Source organism: Chrysochloris asiatica, unplaced genomic scaffold (genome assembly GCF_000296735.1).
Source record: "Chrysochloris asiatica unplaced genomic scaffold, ChrAsi1.0 scaffold00112, whole genome shotgun sequence".
Lineage (NCBI taxonomy): Eukaryota > Metazoa > Chordata > Mammalia > Afrosoricida > Chrysochloridae > Chrysochloris > Chrysochloris asiatica.
This window is the reverse complement of record NW_006408630.1, coordinates 1,480,935-1,499,155: the sequence shown is the minus strand read 5'-3', so window position 1 is coordinate 1,499,155 and position 18,221 is coordinate 1,480,935. Positions and strand designations below refer to the sequence as shown.

Below are 18,221 nucleotides of genomic sequence, written 5' to 3'. Positions count from 1 at the left end.
TTACAAAATAAGAACACATTTTTTTATTGCAACAGAGACCAGTTTAATTAACACATCTTTTATAAAACTTTCTGCAACAGATCTTACATAAATAAATAGTTTTTAAAGTGGGATTTTTTTTTTTAAATTAACGATTTTTGTTGGCTTTCTAGTAGAAGAGAAAACTGCTGTTTCTAATTTGAAACTTCTCATGATTAATTGGAATAGAAATTCTGATTACTGACCCTGTTCAGCCTTTCAATTTTTTGGTGAGCAGTAAAAATGAAGAATATGGAAGAAAGGTCTGTGCTATTTTTAATACCATTTATCTTAAATGCCTTTTCCAAAATGTCACACTCACAATCTTTTGACAGCTTTTGCAGGATGTAATGTATGAAAGAGAATTCTAATAACATAATGTACAAAAGTGTTGTCACATATAGAATAAAAATCTATGTTTTGGGGACTATTGCTGGGGAAAGAAGGGTCTGATCTTCATAGATATCTTCTTCATTGAATACCATGACCCCTTCCAATTCATCCAGACTACTCCATCATCTGTGCCATGTTTTGCCATATCCCAGCTGTAACGTCCTCCCCAGTAGTATCTGCCATTTGGATTGGCTGCATGGCATCTATTATACCACCATCCACCACCGTCCTCTTTAGAGCACTGTTTACTTGGATCTGCAGTTACCCTAGGAAGAAACGTTATTAAAAGGGTTATTTAAAATGTTATTATTAGAGTTGTTAAAAACAGAACTACAATGCTACACTTTTGTTCTCTGCAGAATACCCACAGAAAACTGCTACATTTTGTCATGTGCAGAGCATTCCTTCCCTTGACTTCTATCAATAAAGTCACAAGAGTACCCTAAAGGTCTTATTTGTCCTTTACCAAGAAACAGAAAGAACTATGTGGTGAATTCATCTAGGAATACTATTTGTTACTTCATACTGCAGTGATAGTTTTCAGATCCCTTAATATTATAGACACTTGGAAAACAAAATATACACTAGAATATGGAGACATAAATAATTTTCTAAACATTCATTGGAGTCCTGATATGGCACTGTGGGTTAATGCACTGGGCTGCAAGTTCGGTTTGAATGGCAAGATTGGTAGTTCAAGCTCACCAGCCGCTCATCAGAAGCCCTATACAAGGTCAGTATAAGGCGGAACTGACTCGATGGCACTTAACAACAACAACAAACATTCATTATTCAGAAAGAAGCTGTGGCTTAATTCAAGCTGTCTGTTAGTAGTTGTATTACTTTAAATACTAATTTAATATCTGTAAACTTCATCTGTAAAATAAGAATAATAATGCCTTGAGTCAGAACCGATTCGAATGCACTTAACAACAACGATGACAACCTTATAGCTGAACTATCCAATTGTATAAAGAGCTTAGTACAATGGCTGACACATAGTAAGTAAGTAATAGCAGTTTTTTAATGACTGCCGTTATTATAAATGATTTTGAATAGCAATGTTAGTAGTGTCTTTTAAAGCAAGAGTGAAGGATGCAGCACATACCAGCCATCGTTGTCTCTGTCATAAGTGCTGAAGTACATGCCGTTGTGAATGGTCATGGTTCTGTTTTCTCCCACCAGTTGGGAAGCTCCATCTATGAGGGCGTTACCAGCTGTGCCTTTATACTTGTCCACTGAAATTTGGTATTTGTTGGCCTCATTCTGTACAGTGAATCCTCCATAGAGGGCCTTCACTTTACCTCCTTTCCAATCTTCCATCTCAATCAAAAGTTCTGTGGGTCCCATTTTGGTAAGATGGCTGATTTTATCATTGCCAAGCCAATACTCACCTATAGGTTAAAAAACAAAAGAAAATCTCACCAAAAAGAAAACCTTTGGAAACGAAAACAACAAACAAACTCCCTTTCTTTTCTTATCTTTAGTGTTCACACTTTTATAATTAAACTCTTCATAACCTCCCCAAGCTCCTGAAAACAGATTGCTAACATTTTATGCTTTTCGAAATGGGGGGTGGGTGGGGTGGGGACCCAACAATTTAAACAGAGTAATTTTGTCTTTTACTCCAAGTTTTACCTGGTAGGCCACAGAACTTTTTGCCATCTTCATTGGTTGCAATGTTTCCAAATCCTTGTTTATATGGATCCCACTTCCTGCCAAAGTCAACACTGCCATCTTGGCGGTTCTGAATTACTGTCCATCCTTTAGTTGAAGGCAACAAAAACAGCACATATAAACCAACAATGTCACTTTGAGGGGAATGTCTGGATCATTTGGTCCATTCAGTCTATTATATGACCACTTATATGCAGTACTCCAAAGAAGATATAATAAGGAAATAATTATGAAAGAAAAAGTTCTAAAATCTTTGTAAGGAAGTGCTTTACCTCATCCCACATTGCTAAAAACAGCAGGTATTTTGCAACTTTCAAAAATATCAGAATAAGTTGCATATATAGTGTCTTACTGTTTGCTACATTACAATTAGCTTTTATATCTTGCCCTTTAGCGTATCATAATAATCATAGCATGGCTGCTCTGTAGGATAAGCACTGGATTGCAAACCACAAGATTGGAGGTTTAAGCCCATCCATTAAAGATGAAGCTTTCTGCTCCTATAAAGATTTCTTGCCTTGGAAATCTTATATAGGGTCGCTGAGTCAGCACTTTTAACAACAACACTAGTGATAGAATAAAAGATTAATAACTATCAAAAACTCACCTCCATTTTCTGTGTTCATATCACAATACACTCTATATGGTTTGACAGAACTCTCAGGCTGAATGAGATACATTTCTGATGTTTCACCTCCTTTCCTGATAATTTCCTCACATTCTGCAAGCATAAAGTAATATATTGTATTTAAGGAAGTACAACATCATTATGTGGTCTTCTCATCAATTCTATAATAAAAATCACTGATTTTATAGGTTACATAAGAATGATTCTTAGACATTTAAAAATGATACCATAGAAATTGGATCTTTTTATTATGGAAAATCAAACTCTACTTTGAAGTCAAGGGGATAAAAAAAAAAATCCCTCCTTGCACTTTGTTGTGGTTGTCGTTAGGCACCATCAAGTTGATTCTGACTCATAGCGACCTTATGCACAACCAACAAAACACTGCCCAGTCCTGCGTCATCCTCTGGACATGGAAACACTTCTATATTTAGCTACATCTTTCCATCTGCTCAAGCAAGGGAGTCCATACACACACACCAGCCACCCCTGGAGCTCCCACCATAATTATAACCCAGCTTGCTTATTAAAAACTGTCACAGGGATTTTGTCAGGTTACAACATATTTTTTAAAGGATAATATTCATAGCTGTTATAATGTTACTATGAACTGTTGGGAAAATCCACTGAGCCTTTTTGGAGGGTGTTCTCTTATTTTTATAAGATGTGAATTTTCCTGGAATCCCATATAAACACATGGAACAACAACAACAAAATTAGTTACCTTTGCCAGACACCACAGGAACATTGCAGCTAACAGTGCATGGTGTTCGACAATATTCCATCTGAGCGGACACATCAGATTCTAATTTTTGTATTTTGTTTCTCAGGTTTTCCAGTATTGAACGGAGAACACGGAGGTTAGTTGGGATATTATCATTTACAGTCTCATCTATATACAATTGCTGCTTTTCCATCTCTGAGGAGTATTCATTTATTATATTTTCATTATCTGGAAAAATGAAATTATTTTGGTAATGGTCAGTATTTTCATCTCATAAAGTGCTAAATATGTTTCAGTTACATAATTATGATTTTTTATTATCTAAGAATAAACAAATAAGCATTAAACTACCATCAGGTTGTCATGTTATGCAATTGTATTGTTGTTGTTGTGTGCTGTCAAATCGGTTCTGAATCATAGTAGCCCTGTATAGGATTTCCAAGGCTGTTTTCTCCCATGGTGCAACTCGTGGATTTAAACTGTCGACCAGCACTCCTATGCAGTTATATTGAGGGGAAATTATTTGATTAATGGCATTTACAAATTAGTATACCATCTATCGACTTACAATCTGCTTTAGGCATAACCAAAAAATATAGTCAGTAGTATATATAATGAAAGGAGCTCTGGTAGCGTAGTGGTTACGAATTGGGCTGCGAACCTTAAGGTCAGCGGTTCGAACTACCAGCTGCTCCGCGGGAGAAAGATGAGGCTTTCTACTCCCGTAAAGATTTACACCCTCGGAAACCCTGTACAGGGTCGCTATGGGTCGGAACCGACTCGATGGCACTTAACAACAACAACAACAACAACAACAACATATATAATGAAGGAGCTCTGGTAGCATAGTGGTTACAAATTGGGCTGCTAACCACAAAGTCAGCAGTTCGAAACTACCAGCTGTTCCACAGGAGAAAGGTGAGGCTTTCTGCTCCTGTAAAGATTTACAGCCTTGGAAACCCTACACAGGGTCTCTGTGAGTTGGAACCGACTCCACGACACATCACCACCACCACCAGCAGCAGCAGCAGTAAATATAATAGGCTGTTTATTTCTTTAGTGATAAAAAGAGGAGACAGCAGTATTTGGGCTTTCCATCTCAGAAATCCAACTTCTTATAAAGGAGATACATTTAATCTCCTTATAATTCCACTTAAGTACAGCAGAGCTTGACATTTACAAAACATGTATCACAATTCCTTTGAAAAAAATCTCTAAATTTGGACATGCTACATTCTTATCAATGGAGAAAACATTGAAGTTGTCAAGGACTTCATTCTTCTTGGATCAACTATCAACACTCATGGAAGCAGCAGTCAATAAATCAAATGGCGTATTGCGTTAGGCAAATCTGCTGCACAAGACCTTTTTAAAGTGTTGAAGATCAAAGATGTCAGCTTGATGACTAAGGTGCACCTGACCCAAGCCATGGTATTTTCAATAACTCCATATGCATGCGAAAGCTGGTCAGTGAATAAGGAAGACCGTAGAAGAACTGATGCTTTTGAGTTACAATGTTGGAGGAGAATATTGAAAGTACCATGGGCTGCCAAATGAACTAACAGATTTGTGTTGGAAGAAGTGCAGCCAGAGTGCTCCTTGGAAGCCAGGATGGCCAAACTTCGTCTCTCATAAACTGGACAGGTTGTCAGAAGGGACCAGTCTCTGAAGAAGGATATCATGTTTGATAAGGTGGAGGGTCAGAGAAAAAGAGGAAGAACCCCAGCAAGATAAATTGGCAAAGTGGCAGCATCAAGCATGGCAACAATTGTGAGGTTGGCCCAGACCGGGCAGTGTTTCATTCTGTTATGCATAGGGTCACTATGAGTTGGTACAGATTCGATGGTACCTAACAACAACAAAAAACTAACTGGATCACACATCAATATAAAGAAACTGAAAATTCCCACAATACCACTAATAAGCAATATCATGATAAATGGAAGAAAGATTGAAGTTGTCAAGGATTTCATTTTACTTGGATCTACAATTCATACCCATAGAAGTTGTTGTTGTTAAGTGCCGTTGAGTTGTTTCTGACCCATTACAACCCTGTATAGGATTTCTGAGGAGCAGCTAGTGAGCTTGAACCACTGACTTTGTGGTTAAAACCAATTTTGCAGTCCAGCGCATTAACCCACAGCGACACATCAGGACTCCACCCATAGAAGAGGCAGTCAAAAAATCAAGTGATGTATTGCATTGGGAAAATGTGCTACAAAACACCTCTTTAAAGTATTTAGAGCAAAGCTGTCACTTTGAAGACTGAGGTGTGCCTGACCCAAGTCAGGGTATTTTCAACTGCTTATATGCAAAAGCCAGACAATGAAGAGGGAAGATGGAAGAGGAATAGATGCATTTGAATTATGGTGTTGGTGAAGAATATTGAATTTATCATGAACTCCTCATGTGATGCCGTAGGATAAGCTTTTGGCTGCTAACCACAGGTTGGCAGTTCAAACCCACCAGCTGCTCCTTGAAAACCCTTTACAGGGTCGCTATGAGTCAGTATCAACTCAACGGCACTTAAGAACAACAAATGGACTGTCATAAGAATGAACAAATTTGTCATGAAAGAAATACAGCCAGAATTGTCCTTAGAAGCGAGGATGGTGAGACATTATCTCACAGACTTTCGACACATTATCAGGAGGAACCAGTTCCTGGAAAAGGATGTCAGCTGGGTATAGTAGAGGGTCAGTGAAAAAAGAGGAAGACCCTCGAGACAGACACAGTCACTGCAAGAATGGGCTCAAACATAGCAATGATTGTGCAGATGGTGCGAGATGAGGCAGTGTTTTGTGCCATTGTACATAGGGTTGCTATGAGTTGGAGCTGACTCAATAGCACCTAACATCAACAGTATCAACTAACTGAGAGGCTCACTCACTACCTGGTTTCTAACTAGTAAACCAATAGCACTCAACATTCAGACCTCAAGATTCTCAGGTTAGGTATTTTCTCCAATACAGTTGCCTATATCTCACAATGAAAACCTTGAGTGTTAATATATAAATGCTAAAGTGCTGCTCCAAGAATACTATCTTCTGAGTCACAAGACAAGTTGCTTGGAGACTAAAAATGAAAATCTTCCTTGTTGATGCCAAACTGAGAATGATAGTTCAGTAACAGCCCATTCTGGGAAAATTTCAGGAGAAGGTTAATAGGCCTATCTAGACATGTTAAATTTCTCATAATCATACATTCCTATGGCAGCTTACTGGTTTCAGTGTTATAAGTGAGAATTAAATGGAAAACACAAAGGTCTTTATTTACCTTTCACTTGCTTCTGTTTCTTATTCCACATATCTTTCAGCACAGTCATGTACTGAAAGGTGCTCAAAGAGGTCTGGGAGATGGACTCCACATTGTTATTTAATTCACTAACACTGTTTTTAGTTGGTCTTTCCTGACTTAGCAAAGTATCTTGTAACTGACATCCCGTAGGACACAGCACTCCCTGTAAACAACAAAAATACCAGGCATGAGGTGCAGGATTTGGGTTATGAATGGCTACTCATCAGCAGAAAGAAAGAAAATATAAAAACTTGCAATTTGATTTTCTTTATATAAGACCAGAAACTTTATCATCATATTTTTATGAAGATTAAAAATATCTCTTAGCACAGAAGAAACATAATTAGGCTACAAAGCATTCTGTTCCTCCACAAAGGAAATGGACAAAACACAAAGGTAAAGACAACACTTCCCCGTCTTAGGTCTTAGTCTTAATTTGTTATCTTAGACCCAGCTCAAAGAAAACTAGAAAGGAAATGTAAATCAAAGGCCCAATAAGTTGATGCTTTGCTTTTTATTTCCCAAACGGACTGAATAGCAGTGATGGCATTTGGGAAGTCATGATGGATATAGGTTTTTTCTGAATGGGTGCCTCTGGGTACCCACCAGATCTGGATCAGCGTGAAGGCAGCCTCCAGCATCAGGGGCTTTCCTTTCCACTTTCTTTTGGCCGGCAACTGCTTTGACTGGACGAGGACGATAGCCACCTCCACTAATGGGAGGTGGGACAGGCCTCAGTTTGTGAGCTTCTTCCCGCTTCTTGTCAAGGGGTCGATGACCACGGGCATCCAAACCGGGCTTCAAGAAACCAGACAAATAAAATGCACAGTATTAGAAAACATTTGAGACTTAACGATTTCAACACCCTCATGTTTAATTTGAGGGCATACTAAGTCTAATGTTTTGCTTACGCATCAGCTGGCTAGTTTATGTAGTAAATCAGCATGGGTCTTGTCAGTAACAGTAAAAGACCAACAGTACAAAAAAATGAATGCACCTTTGATACTTTTTAAAGCAAGGTCCTAAGACAAAGCTGCATTAGACTATGAATAATATTGACATCAGATTCCTGCAACCTGTAAGTTGGAACACATACAAAACAGTAAGCTATAAGATACTTGGGCAAATTACTTTGTGCCCTAGTTTTGTCATCTGTAAACTAAAGATAACCAGAATCTGCCTTATAAGAGTATTGTAGGATGAAATGACGTATTGCTATGGTTCATCAGAAAAGTGCTTGGTGCATATTATTGAAATCATACATCACAGATACTATAGTTGAAGTGATTTCTCCACTGCAAATTGCAATTGATTATTGAAATCAATGAAATTTTTTAACAAATTATTCTCATGAAATTTCCTCCATAATTTCTTTATCAACACCATGATTTTCTTGCCTATAAAATAGTTAACAAGGTATGTGCAATGCTATTAAAATTATTTGCTAACTTAAAAATATTACTAAAAGATAATAAAGAAAATAAATGCAATACAAAAATTGTGACCTGAAGCAAACATATTACCATAGATTCTTTGCCAGTAGTTGCATACCTTGATGAATAAACAATTGACTAGATATGAAGCAGCACTTGAGCTCTCTTGCTATGTTGTGACCCTGTTGTTGCTGTTAAGAGTCACCAATTTGATTCTGACTCATAGCAACCCTGCATATGGTTTCTGAGGCTGGATATCTTTGCAGGAGCAGAAAGCCTCAGAGTGACTGGTGGGCTCAAAGCACTGACCTAGTGGGTCTCAGCCCAGTGCTTATCCTACAGAACCTTTGTGACCCAGAAGTCATCAAATAACTCTAAGTAATGTTATTGTCAGTTACTCATTAAGTTAGAATATCTCACAGTAGGGATGCTAGGATTAAAATTCAGGCAAGTTGTTTAAACCCTACCTAACTACTGAACATGCTTTCTTAATGGGTAAAGATTTTGGAGAAATAGATATATGTCACATATGTTGAATATTTGGTCCCAGGCAAAGTTTGTGTGATCTAAGAGGAATTGTATGAGATGTGATTCACCTGTTCGTTCTAAATCAATTACAACAGAACAATATTTTCCTAGTATTTTATAGTAGCGCAAACAAGGTAATCCTGATGATCAGGCTTTACTAGAAAAAAAAGGAAATGAAGATTAAGGAAGACAAAGTAATTCTGTGGGCATTCAGGTCCAGGAAGCCCACTTACTGAAATAACAAAAACTAGAGAATCTACTTCATGCCTAAATTATTAAACAGTCTCTGTGATGATTAGCTGGTGAGCAAGAATGTGCAGGTATTTACCAAAGTCCTTTACAAATGTTTACTCTTACACATTCTTTACATTTTTCTCATCTAATATAAGTAACCATATAATCATCTTTTTATATGTACTGCCTTATAATTAGAATACTTTATTTCTCTTCAAATTCAACAAATGATCTAAAATGAATCATTGTACTTCAATATTATTACATATTCTAATGTCTAATGTGAAGATATTATGTCATACACATGAAATCTGACTATGGTTTATTAGTAATGAAATGTGAATCTCTTAAATATTCATTTTCCCAAAAGCATTTCTGTATTTTTGTAACTTCAAACCAATAGTACAAAGTCAGCTGAGACAGTACTCGAGAAAAGAACTGTTTTTCAAACTAATAAAATTAGACTAAGCAGTGTGTTTGGTAACCATTGATAATAACAATAAATATTAATACTGCTTTAAATTTTCTCATCTGAGAAAAGCTATTCATTTTCTATCACTATATTTTATTTTGCTTTTAAACTTAGGTCAGAATTCTGATTCATACATGGGTCAGTAATTTCAAGAATTACCTGTTACCCTCCTTTCACCCCAAAGCAACCGGTCTCAGTTTTTTCTTTTTAATGTATTTTTGTTATTTTATAGTCTGTAAAATTTTCAGAGTTTTGTCCTTAGAACTGTAATGATGTATTGCTAGAACTAAATAAAAATCATAGTACTCAGTATAATAACAAGTGAGAAAAATATACTTACCTTAGCTTTGTTCTCTTCATCCTGTGGGAAAACAAGGTGATAAATAAGAAAGCAAGAAATTATTATTTTGCTTTAATTTATGAAATATTATGAAACATTATTTAAATAAAATGAGTCCTTGAAACGAACAATTCCATTACATATCTATAACCAACACTTAATTACATTAAAACATTCACTTTTACTGAATGACTAATTAAATTTTATGTTAATACGACTAGTAATAAGATAATATTTTAAAACAATCACCTCATCTCCATCGTAATCATCAGAGCCTTGGGAATTAACTATAGAAACACATAATAGTAGCAATAATAGATATTTCATGGTTTTAAATTTTTGGAAGTTCCAAGACGCCATCCTTTACCAACAGACTTAACTGAAGAGCGTCTATCCTATATATATCTGGTTCCTCTACTAGATGTGACTTTAGAAATAGTTACCTTCCCTTTTAGTTAATATGTAATTTTTTGGTTTACTTGTTGGCTGAACCATTTTATCACTTAAGCAACATCTTCTCAGTAAGATTTATTTACTTGTCGTACAACTCTTCTTTACTGTTGGCTGAATTTAGAAAGTCTAGAGTTCCTCAATTCATTTAATTAGGCAATATGATGAGAAGTTAGGTCACTGCTCATTGACAATTGTGTCACTTTTCTTGTAAATTAATGTAGATGCTTCCAAGATGCACAAAAATGTGTGAGATTAAAAAAATTAATCCAAGCACAAAATTTGTTTCCATTAATGTTTCTTTAAAATTATGAGCTCAACAAAGATATACCATAAATGTTTATGCTTTAGAGCTATATCTAGAATTCAATTTTAAAAGAGATCATTAAAATAAGAAGTAACATTATATTATTGTGTGTTTATATTTTTTATGAGAAATAAATCAAAACAAAAATATATCAATGTATGCCTTATGGTATAATAGACAAGCAGAAAAAAATAGACCAGATTTAGTTTTTACTCTGACCTGACCAATTTGTATTTTATCCTTTATTAACATAAGTTAAAATGTTCAATAAGTTCTAAATGTTATTAAAATAATGGATTAACCAAATCTGTTGCCATCAAGTTGGTTCCAACTGATGGTAATCCCATATGTTACAGAGTAAAACTTTTTCACAGAATTTTCTTGGCATTCATCTTTATGAAATCAAGCTTCCAAGCCTTTCTTACAAGAAGCAGGTGGGTGGTTCAATCCAACATTCTATAGGTTAATTGTTGTTGCTAAGTGCTGTCAAGTTAATGTTGACTCAGCAACCCTGTATAGGGTTTTTGAGGCTGTAAATCTTTCTTATATGGCGCGGCTAGTAGGTTCGAACCACTGACCTTGTGGTTCTCAGTCCAGTGCTTTATGTTAGTATTCTTGTGTAAACTGTGCCACCAGAAAAATCAGGAGATTACAATTCCTAAATAAAAATTAAGGATTACGGTGACAGGATAGAGAAAGTTGGATGATAAATTTCCATGTAAGTTTAATTGTTGTTACTCCAAGTTTTTATAAATTGAATTTTAAACAAATATAAATAGTTGTTATGGTGTTGTTAAGTGCCTCCAAGTCGATTCCAACTCACAGCAACCCTGTGTAGGGTTTCCACGGAGTGGCTGGTGGGTTTGAACTGTCAACATTTCCATTCAAACCAATCTTGCAGTTCATTGCTTATCCTACAGTGCCACAGCAGAATTCCTTAGTGGTTGTTGTTAAGTGCCGTTGAGTCAGTTCCAACTCATAGCAACCCTGTATAGGGTTTCCGAGGAGCAGCTGGTGAGCTTGAACCGCTGACCTTGCAGTTCAAACGGCTTTGCAATCTGGCGCATTAACCCACAGCACCACACCAGAACGCCCCTTGGTGGTTAAGTCTTCACATATCTATTTTAATTAGTATGATTACACACAAACGGTGGTCATTTCTCTTCATCATTTCCTAAAAGCCATCAATCCATTCCTTTCATCTTTATATTTGTTTGTTGCAATCACAGTTAACAAGGACCACAAGAATCAATAGGAAATCCAAAGTGAACAACCCAAATACAAGTAAGTTTGTTGTTTTATAGCATTTTGGTGTTGTTTTTTTTTTTTTGTAAGAAGTGACACATTCTTGTCAAATATTTTAAAAACTGTTTCATTAGAAAGATAGCAGGTTATCCAGGTTTGGATAAGGAGTACTTTTAAAGCAATGCTTTGAAATATAATATTGATAATGGTGTGAGACCAACCAAATTTATTTCTTCACTTGGTAGCATAGGTTGCATTACAAATAATAATAACTCAGATTTATGGAGTCCTGGTGTGGCGCTGTGGGCTAATGAGATGGACTGCAAAGTAAGTTTGAACCACAAGGCCAGTGGTTCATGCTCACCAGTGCCCCTCGGAAACTCTATGCAGGGTCGCTTTGGGTCGGAACCAACTCGATGGCACTTAACAACAACAGCAAGATTTATGGAAACAAAATATTAAGCTTAAGTTAAGAAAACATTTGATTTCCAAATGTGTGCCCTATGATTGGTGGTGGTGATGATTATGTGCCATGGAGTTGGTTCCGACTCATGTTGTTGTTGTTGTCAGGTGACATCGAGTCGGAACCGACTCATAGCGACCCCATGCACAGCAGAACGAAACAATGTCCGATCCTGGGCCAACCTCACTACCGCTGCCACACTTGAGTCCATCAATGATGCCACCTGGCTGATCCATCTCGTTGGGGGTCTTCCTCTTTTTCTCTGACCCTCCGCCCTACCCAGCATGGCATCCTTCTCCAACGACTGTTTCCTCCGGACAATATGTCCAAAGTATGAGAGACGGAGCTTAGCCATCCTGGCCTCCAAGGAGCACTCTGGCTGCACTTCTTCCAAAACAAATCTATTGGTTCTTTTGGCAGTCCATGGCACTTTCAGTATTCTCCTCCAACACCACAACTCAAAGGCATCCATTCTTCTACGATCTTCCTTATTCACTGTCCAGCTTTCACATCCATATGAGGCTATTGAAAACACCATGGCCTGGGTTAGGCGCACCTTAGTCCTCAAGCTGACATCTCTGCTCTTCAATACTTTAAAAAGTTCCTGTGCAGCAGATTTGCCCAGTGCAATACGCTACCAGAGCTCCTTGATTAGTGAATAAATATTATACTTTAAGATTATTTTAATTTTAATTTTCTTTTGAAAAATATATATGTGGGTGTTAATTAAAATAAGGAGCTCTGGTAGCATAGTGGTTACGAATCAGCCTGCTAACCTTAAGGTCAGTAGTTCAGTTCAAAACTACCAACTGTTCTGCGGGAGAAAGAGGAGGCTTTCTTCTGCTGCGGTAAAGATTTACAGCCTCAGAAACCCTGTACAGGGTCACTATGAGTCGGAGCTGACTCCACGGCACATAACCGCCACCACCATTAATTAAAATAAGATGCAATAATATTTCCTCTCAAAATATAAATAAGAAAAATTTTCCTTTAATAACCTGGACAGTATTTTATTTTAATGATGTGCAAATTCTTGCAGATTTAAAAAGACCAAAACAAAGATTTGTTTTCTTTTGAAATACATTATCATACTTCCCTCATTTTCTCATTTAATTTTCTGCCATTTACCATTTTAGTTTCTTTGGGCACATTATGGAATCTTGCGCAATATTAAAATGAAAGTTTCCCTGCATCCCCATATTGTTCTATTCCAACTGGCATTCTTAGCATTGTGAGAAGAAAGGTGGAAGGAAACCAGAATATATGTTCCATATGGGCACAGGCTTACCATTCATTGTACAAGTAATTCTTAGGGGTCTTCTATGTGACAGGTAGTACACTCAGGGCTAGGAATACATTAATAAACAAGAGAGACATAGTAGACTCTCAATAAATATTTATAAAATTTATGCATAAACTGGCCTTCATTGACACTAGTCTCAAATGCCAAGCTCTGATCATTATTTATCATATTTAGCTCTTGAAACCACTAAGTCCTATAGATGATGAAACTGAGGCTCACAGTGATTAAGTAAACTATCCAAGGACGTACAGGGAGCAAGTGTCAGTACTGGGACTTGTGCCCAAGTCTGTCTCACCCCACAGTCCACGTTGTTTCCATCGCATCGTATTTCCCAAGGAAGTATAAACACTGTAAGAAATTCATCTGTGCCTCCTTTTTTGCTTGTTTGTTGTTTTGGGTTATTTTCCGCAAGGTTGGCAGTTTAAGCTCACCAGCTACTCCTCAGAAACCCTATACAGGGTCGCTATGGGTCAGAACCAACTCGACGGCACTTAACAATAGCATCATCTTGGAACTAGTGTCGCTGTCTCAGACTGACACATTCATTCTTAGCCAGACTCTGACTTAACACTGTCATCCTCCTACCTCCTGGGTGTAGATGTAGATATTCAGATCTGTGTGAGCGGCATGGCCAATGCAGTGATAATATCATGAGTTTCTTTAATTCTAGCTCTTGTTAGATGTTTTTCTATGTGGCTGCTCTTAAGTGCTGTCGAGTCAGTTCTAACTCATAGTGACCCTGTACAAGCCTTCCAAAAAGTGTCTTGTGGGTTTGAACCGACAACCTTGTGATTAGCAGTCCAATGCTGATCTTACAGAACGACACCAGAACTATTTTTCTATAGTTCTCCCCAAATTTAAAGTACAGTTACAGTTAAACTCTGAAGTACCTAATTACAAAGAAAAGTAGTATGTTTTCAGAAATTCCACTTACCAAAATAGTTCACTTAAAAAATAAATCGATGCCATTGGTGGATGGGAAAGGGAGTACTGTTTGTTCAGCCATGTGTTCAGGTCAACAGTGCAGCGTTCTTGGTATTAGCTGATACTGTGACATAAGTCAAGGGCAGTAAATCAGTGACAGAGAAAGCAGAGATGGTCTAGCCTACCAAAACAGTTCTCTGGTGAGAAGGACAAAGACTTATGGGAACTGTCAATGTACTTGTTGCTACTTTTACAGTTTATGACAGGCCCAGTAAATGTATTAAAAAAACAATGTGTGGTCATCAAACATTAATAGAGCACCTACTATGTGGCAAGTAGTGTGAGCAAACATTCAGAGATACTTTGATAAACAAGAGAGCCTAGGACCTTGCATTTGGGAAGCTTTATGTATAGTTGTTGTTGTTAAGGGCCGTCAAGTCAGTTCTGACCCATAGCGACCCTATATAGGGTTCCCAAGGAGCAGCAGGTGAGCTTGAACCACCAACCTTGCAGTTCAAACAACTTTGCAGTCTGACGCATTAGCCTACAGTGCCATACCAGGACTCCTTTATGTATAGAGGGGGACAAAAAGTGTTGCTTACAATAACACATAATGAGCCTATAAGCTAGGAGGAGGTGGGCACTTTCAGAACTTAGGGACCTCAACTCCCTAATGAGGAAAAAGGATTTGCCTTCAAGAAAATGGTATTTCAGATTTACTCAGGTTTCTAATTGGCTTTTGGACTTGCCTCTTGGTTTTAAATTGAGTGTGCTATTGTTGTTGTTAAGTGCTGTCAAGTCGGTTCCGACCCATGGCGACCCTGCACAGGGTTTCTGAGGCTATAAATCTTTATGTGAGCAGAAAGCCTCATCTTTCTTCCACGGAGTGGCTGGTAGTTTTGAACTGCTGACCTTAAGGTTCGCAGCCCGATTCGTAACCACTACACTACCCAGAACTCCTTGTTGTTGTTAAGTGCCGTTAAATAGAAAGTTCCAATTCATAGTGAGCCTGTATAGGGTTTCCGAGGAGCCAGTGGTGTAGGGTTTAAATCATTTGCTTGGTACATTAACCCAAAACAGAACAGTTGCCTTCGAGTTGATGCTGACTCAGAGAGATGCCATGTGTTTCATAACAGAACTGTGCTCCATAGGTTTTCAATGGCTGTGATCTTTCAGAAAAGATCCACAAGTCTATTTCAGGCACCTCTGGGTGTATTCAAACCACCAACCTTCAGTTTACAATTAAAATAATGGGCTTACCCATTATTTCCATTGGAGTCCTGGTGTAGAGCTGTAGGCTAATGCTAATGCGTCAGACTGCAAAGTTGTTTGAACTACAAAGTCAGTGGTTCAAGCTCACCAGCTGCTCCTTGGAAACAGGGTCGCTATGGGTCAGAATCGACTAGACGACACTTAACAACAACATTTCTACCACCCCAGAAATCCACATCATAGGTGTTTAATGAATATCTGTAGGTCAATTGTATTAATGTATGTATGAGTAGATGGCTGAAAGAGTAGAGTATTGAACTCTCCTTGTCTAGGCACTGCTTTTGAGATACTTTATTAAATCATTGTTCCTATCAGTGTTCATTTTCTTTGTGTTATTCTGAGCTAAAGTTTGACCAGCACTCTCCAGCGGTGAGTTCATACTCAATAGCTATGAGACCAAAGGTTTGATAGGCAGGGCTGAGATATTGCGGTGGTGACGGCAGCCGTTGCTTAGCCATCCTGAATGGGACAGTGCATTGCATGGAGGAACAGTAAGGGCTAGCACTGTCTCTTGTGGTACAACCTCCTTATTGACTTGAGAAAACCTTACTTTGCTCTTATTATGGAAGCTAATGTAGAGCATGAAAGTAACTAATAAATGGGACAGCTTCTTCTTCAGCAAGATGTAGATCACGTGATCTAGGGTAAATGCAGATGGTCTTCTGCCTCTGTCCCACTGGCACTCAAAAATGCAGAGGCTGCAATGAACACCTGTTCAGGAGAGACCTCTGAAACAAAGGACTGGGGCTTCAGTGATCTTGCCAGTGTTGTACACTCTGATCCTTGAGCCACTGGTGACTGAGCTAGGGAGAGACCCCTAAACCAAACACTCTTCCAGATTCCCTCTGTGATATTAGAGACTTACAAAGGAAAGAAGTGAAGAAGCAGTTGGCCTGATGTCATACTTATGGCAGCATTCTAGACAGAAAGTCTACCAACTTCAACAGTACAAGCAACCAAAACTTTAAAATTTGAACATTTCATTCTTCTGTTAAGTCTGAAAGACACTTAAAATCCTAATGTACCAATCCTACTTTATTTTTTATTAAGCTAAATTAAGATAATTAGTTTCTGGGGTTTTGCTGAATTAATCAAAACAAAAAAATAAGGTCAAATTTCTAGGAGTCATACTTGCTGGCTGTCTTTGATATTTACACATAAATGGACAGATGTAGTAGTTTCAAATACTGCAATAGATGACTAATCTTTAAAATAATTTTTACACACTAGGAGTATGATACTAGCAAAAAAAAAAAAAAAAACTCTGGGGAAAATAGACATTTTAATTGATTTTGAAGCATTTTTTAGAAACATTATTTAAAAACTACTCATCAATCAGTAACTATTTTTAAAATTACATTAATAGTAATCTCTGTAAAATATACCAATGTAGATCAAAGGCTTCATAATTTACTTTTTGTGAATATATTTCAACTTAATAAGAAAGTGTTATGATATCTATAGATTAAAATGAGCAAAACAAAACAAAAACACACACACAAACATGTATTTGGAAATATATTGAACTTAGATAGTCATCAAAGAATGCCAGAAAAGTTGGCTTCTAGGAAGATGGGTACTCTGTCAGTGAAGGGGGTAAAGAGGGAAGAAGAATTTCTATTCTCTCCATACTCTAAATGAGTAAAGACAATGTGGGGAAGATAAAAACCAGCTTGCATAGTGACAGACGATGTACTATAGGCTACAGAGTTTTAAACCTCCCTGCAGCCCCTGGTAGGTTCTTTGCTAATTACTATTGTCTGGACTAGATTTTCTTTTGGGAAAATGGTGAGGTGTACTTAAATATCACCAGCTGCTCCTCAGAAACCCTATACATGGTTACGATGGGTCAGAACCGACTCTATGGCATTTAACAACAACAACAAGTTAAAGTTTATATCAGTATGAAACTGTGAGTTGCATGTATGGGAGAACTGATCTCTGATTTCTAGTGAGCTTTACAGGTTTTCCCCTGTAATTGTTTTTAATTGTTATTAAAACAAATGAGACAAATACAACTAACACTGGAACATTTAATTCTATACCAGTTGCTCCTCCTAGTACTTTATGCTTAATCCATACACCAGCCCTATGAGGTAGAGTAGCACCCATTTTACAGATGAGGATTTGAGGAACAAAAATAAGAAAGCTTCCCCAAGATGACACCACTAGTAATTTGCAGAGAAGAAGATGAATTATGAAGGTTTGGCTTCAGAGTCTTTGCCTCTCTCTACTATCCCCCATAGTGAAGAGGGGCATAATTATGGGGGATGGAGTCCTGGTGTGGCACTGTGGGTTAATGCGTCAGACTGCAAAGCCGTCTGAACTGCAAGGTCGGTGGTTCAAGCTCACCAGCTGCTCCTTAGAAACCCTATACAGGGTCACTATAGGTTGGAACCGACTCGATGGCACTTAACAACTATGGGGGACAGTTTCTTATTGTTACACAAAAAGTTATCCTTTTGATTCTATTGATGTGCTATTCCTATCCCAGCAAAATGAGAACCTTTGTA

At 37.6% G+C, this 18,221-nt stretch overlaps 1 protein-coding gene across 1 annotated transcript; it reads right to left on the bottom strand.

Annotated features, from left to right (window-relative positions):
• Positions 1-445: 445 nt before the first annotated feature.
• Positions 446-10,104, bottom strand: FGB (fibrinogen beta chain). The gene is made up of 8 exons (XM_006867900.1): positions 9,994-10,104; positions 7,344-7,535; positions 6,717-6,900; positions 3,441-3,668; positions 2,696-2,809; positions 2,050-2,175; positions 1,520-1,805; positions 446-677 (listed from the first exon to the last, which is right to left on the bottom strand). Exons 1-8 carry the CDS (start codon positions 10,102-10,104, stop codon positions 446-448), a joined length of 1,473 nt encoding a protein of 490 aa, XP_006867962.1.
• Between the last annotated feature and the right edge of the window lie 8,117 nt (positions 10,105-18,221).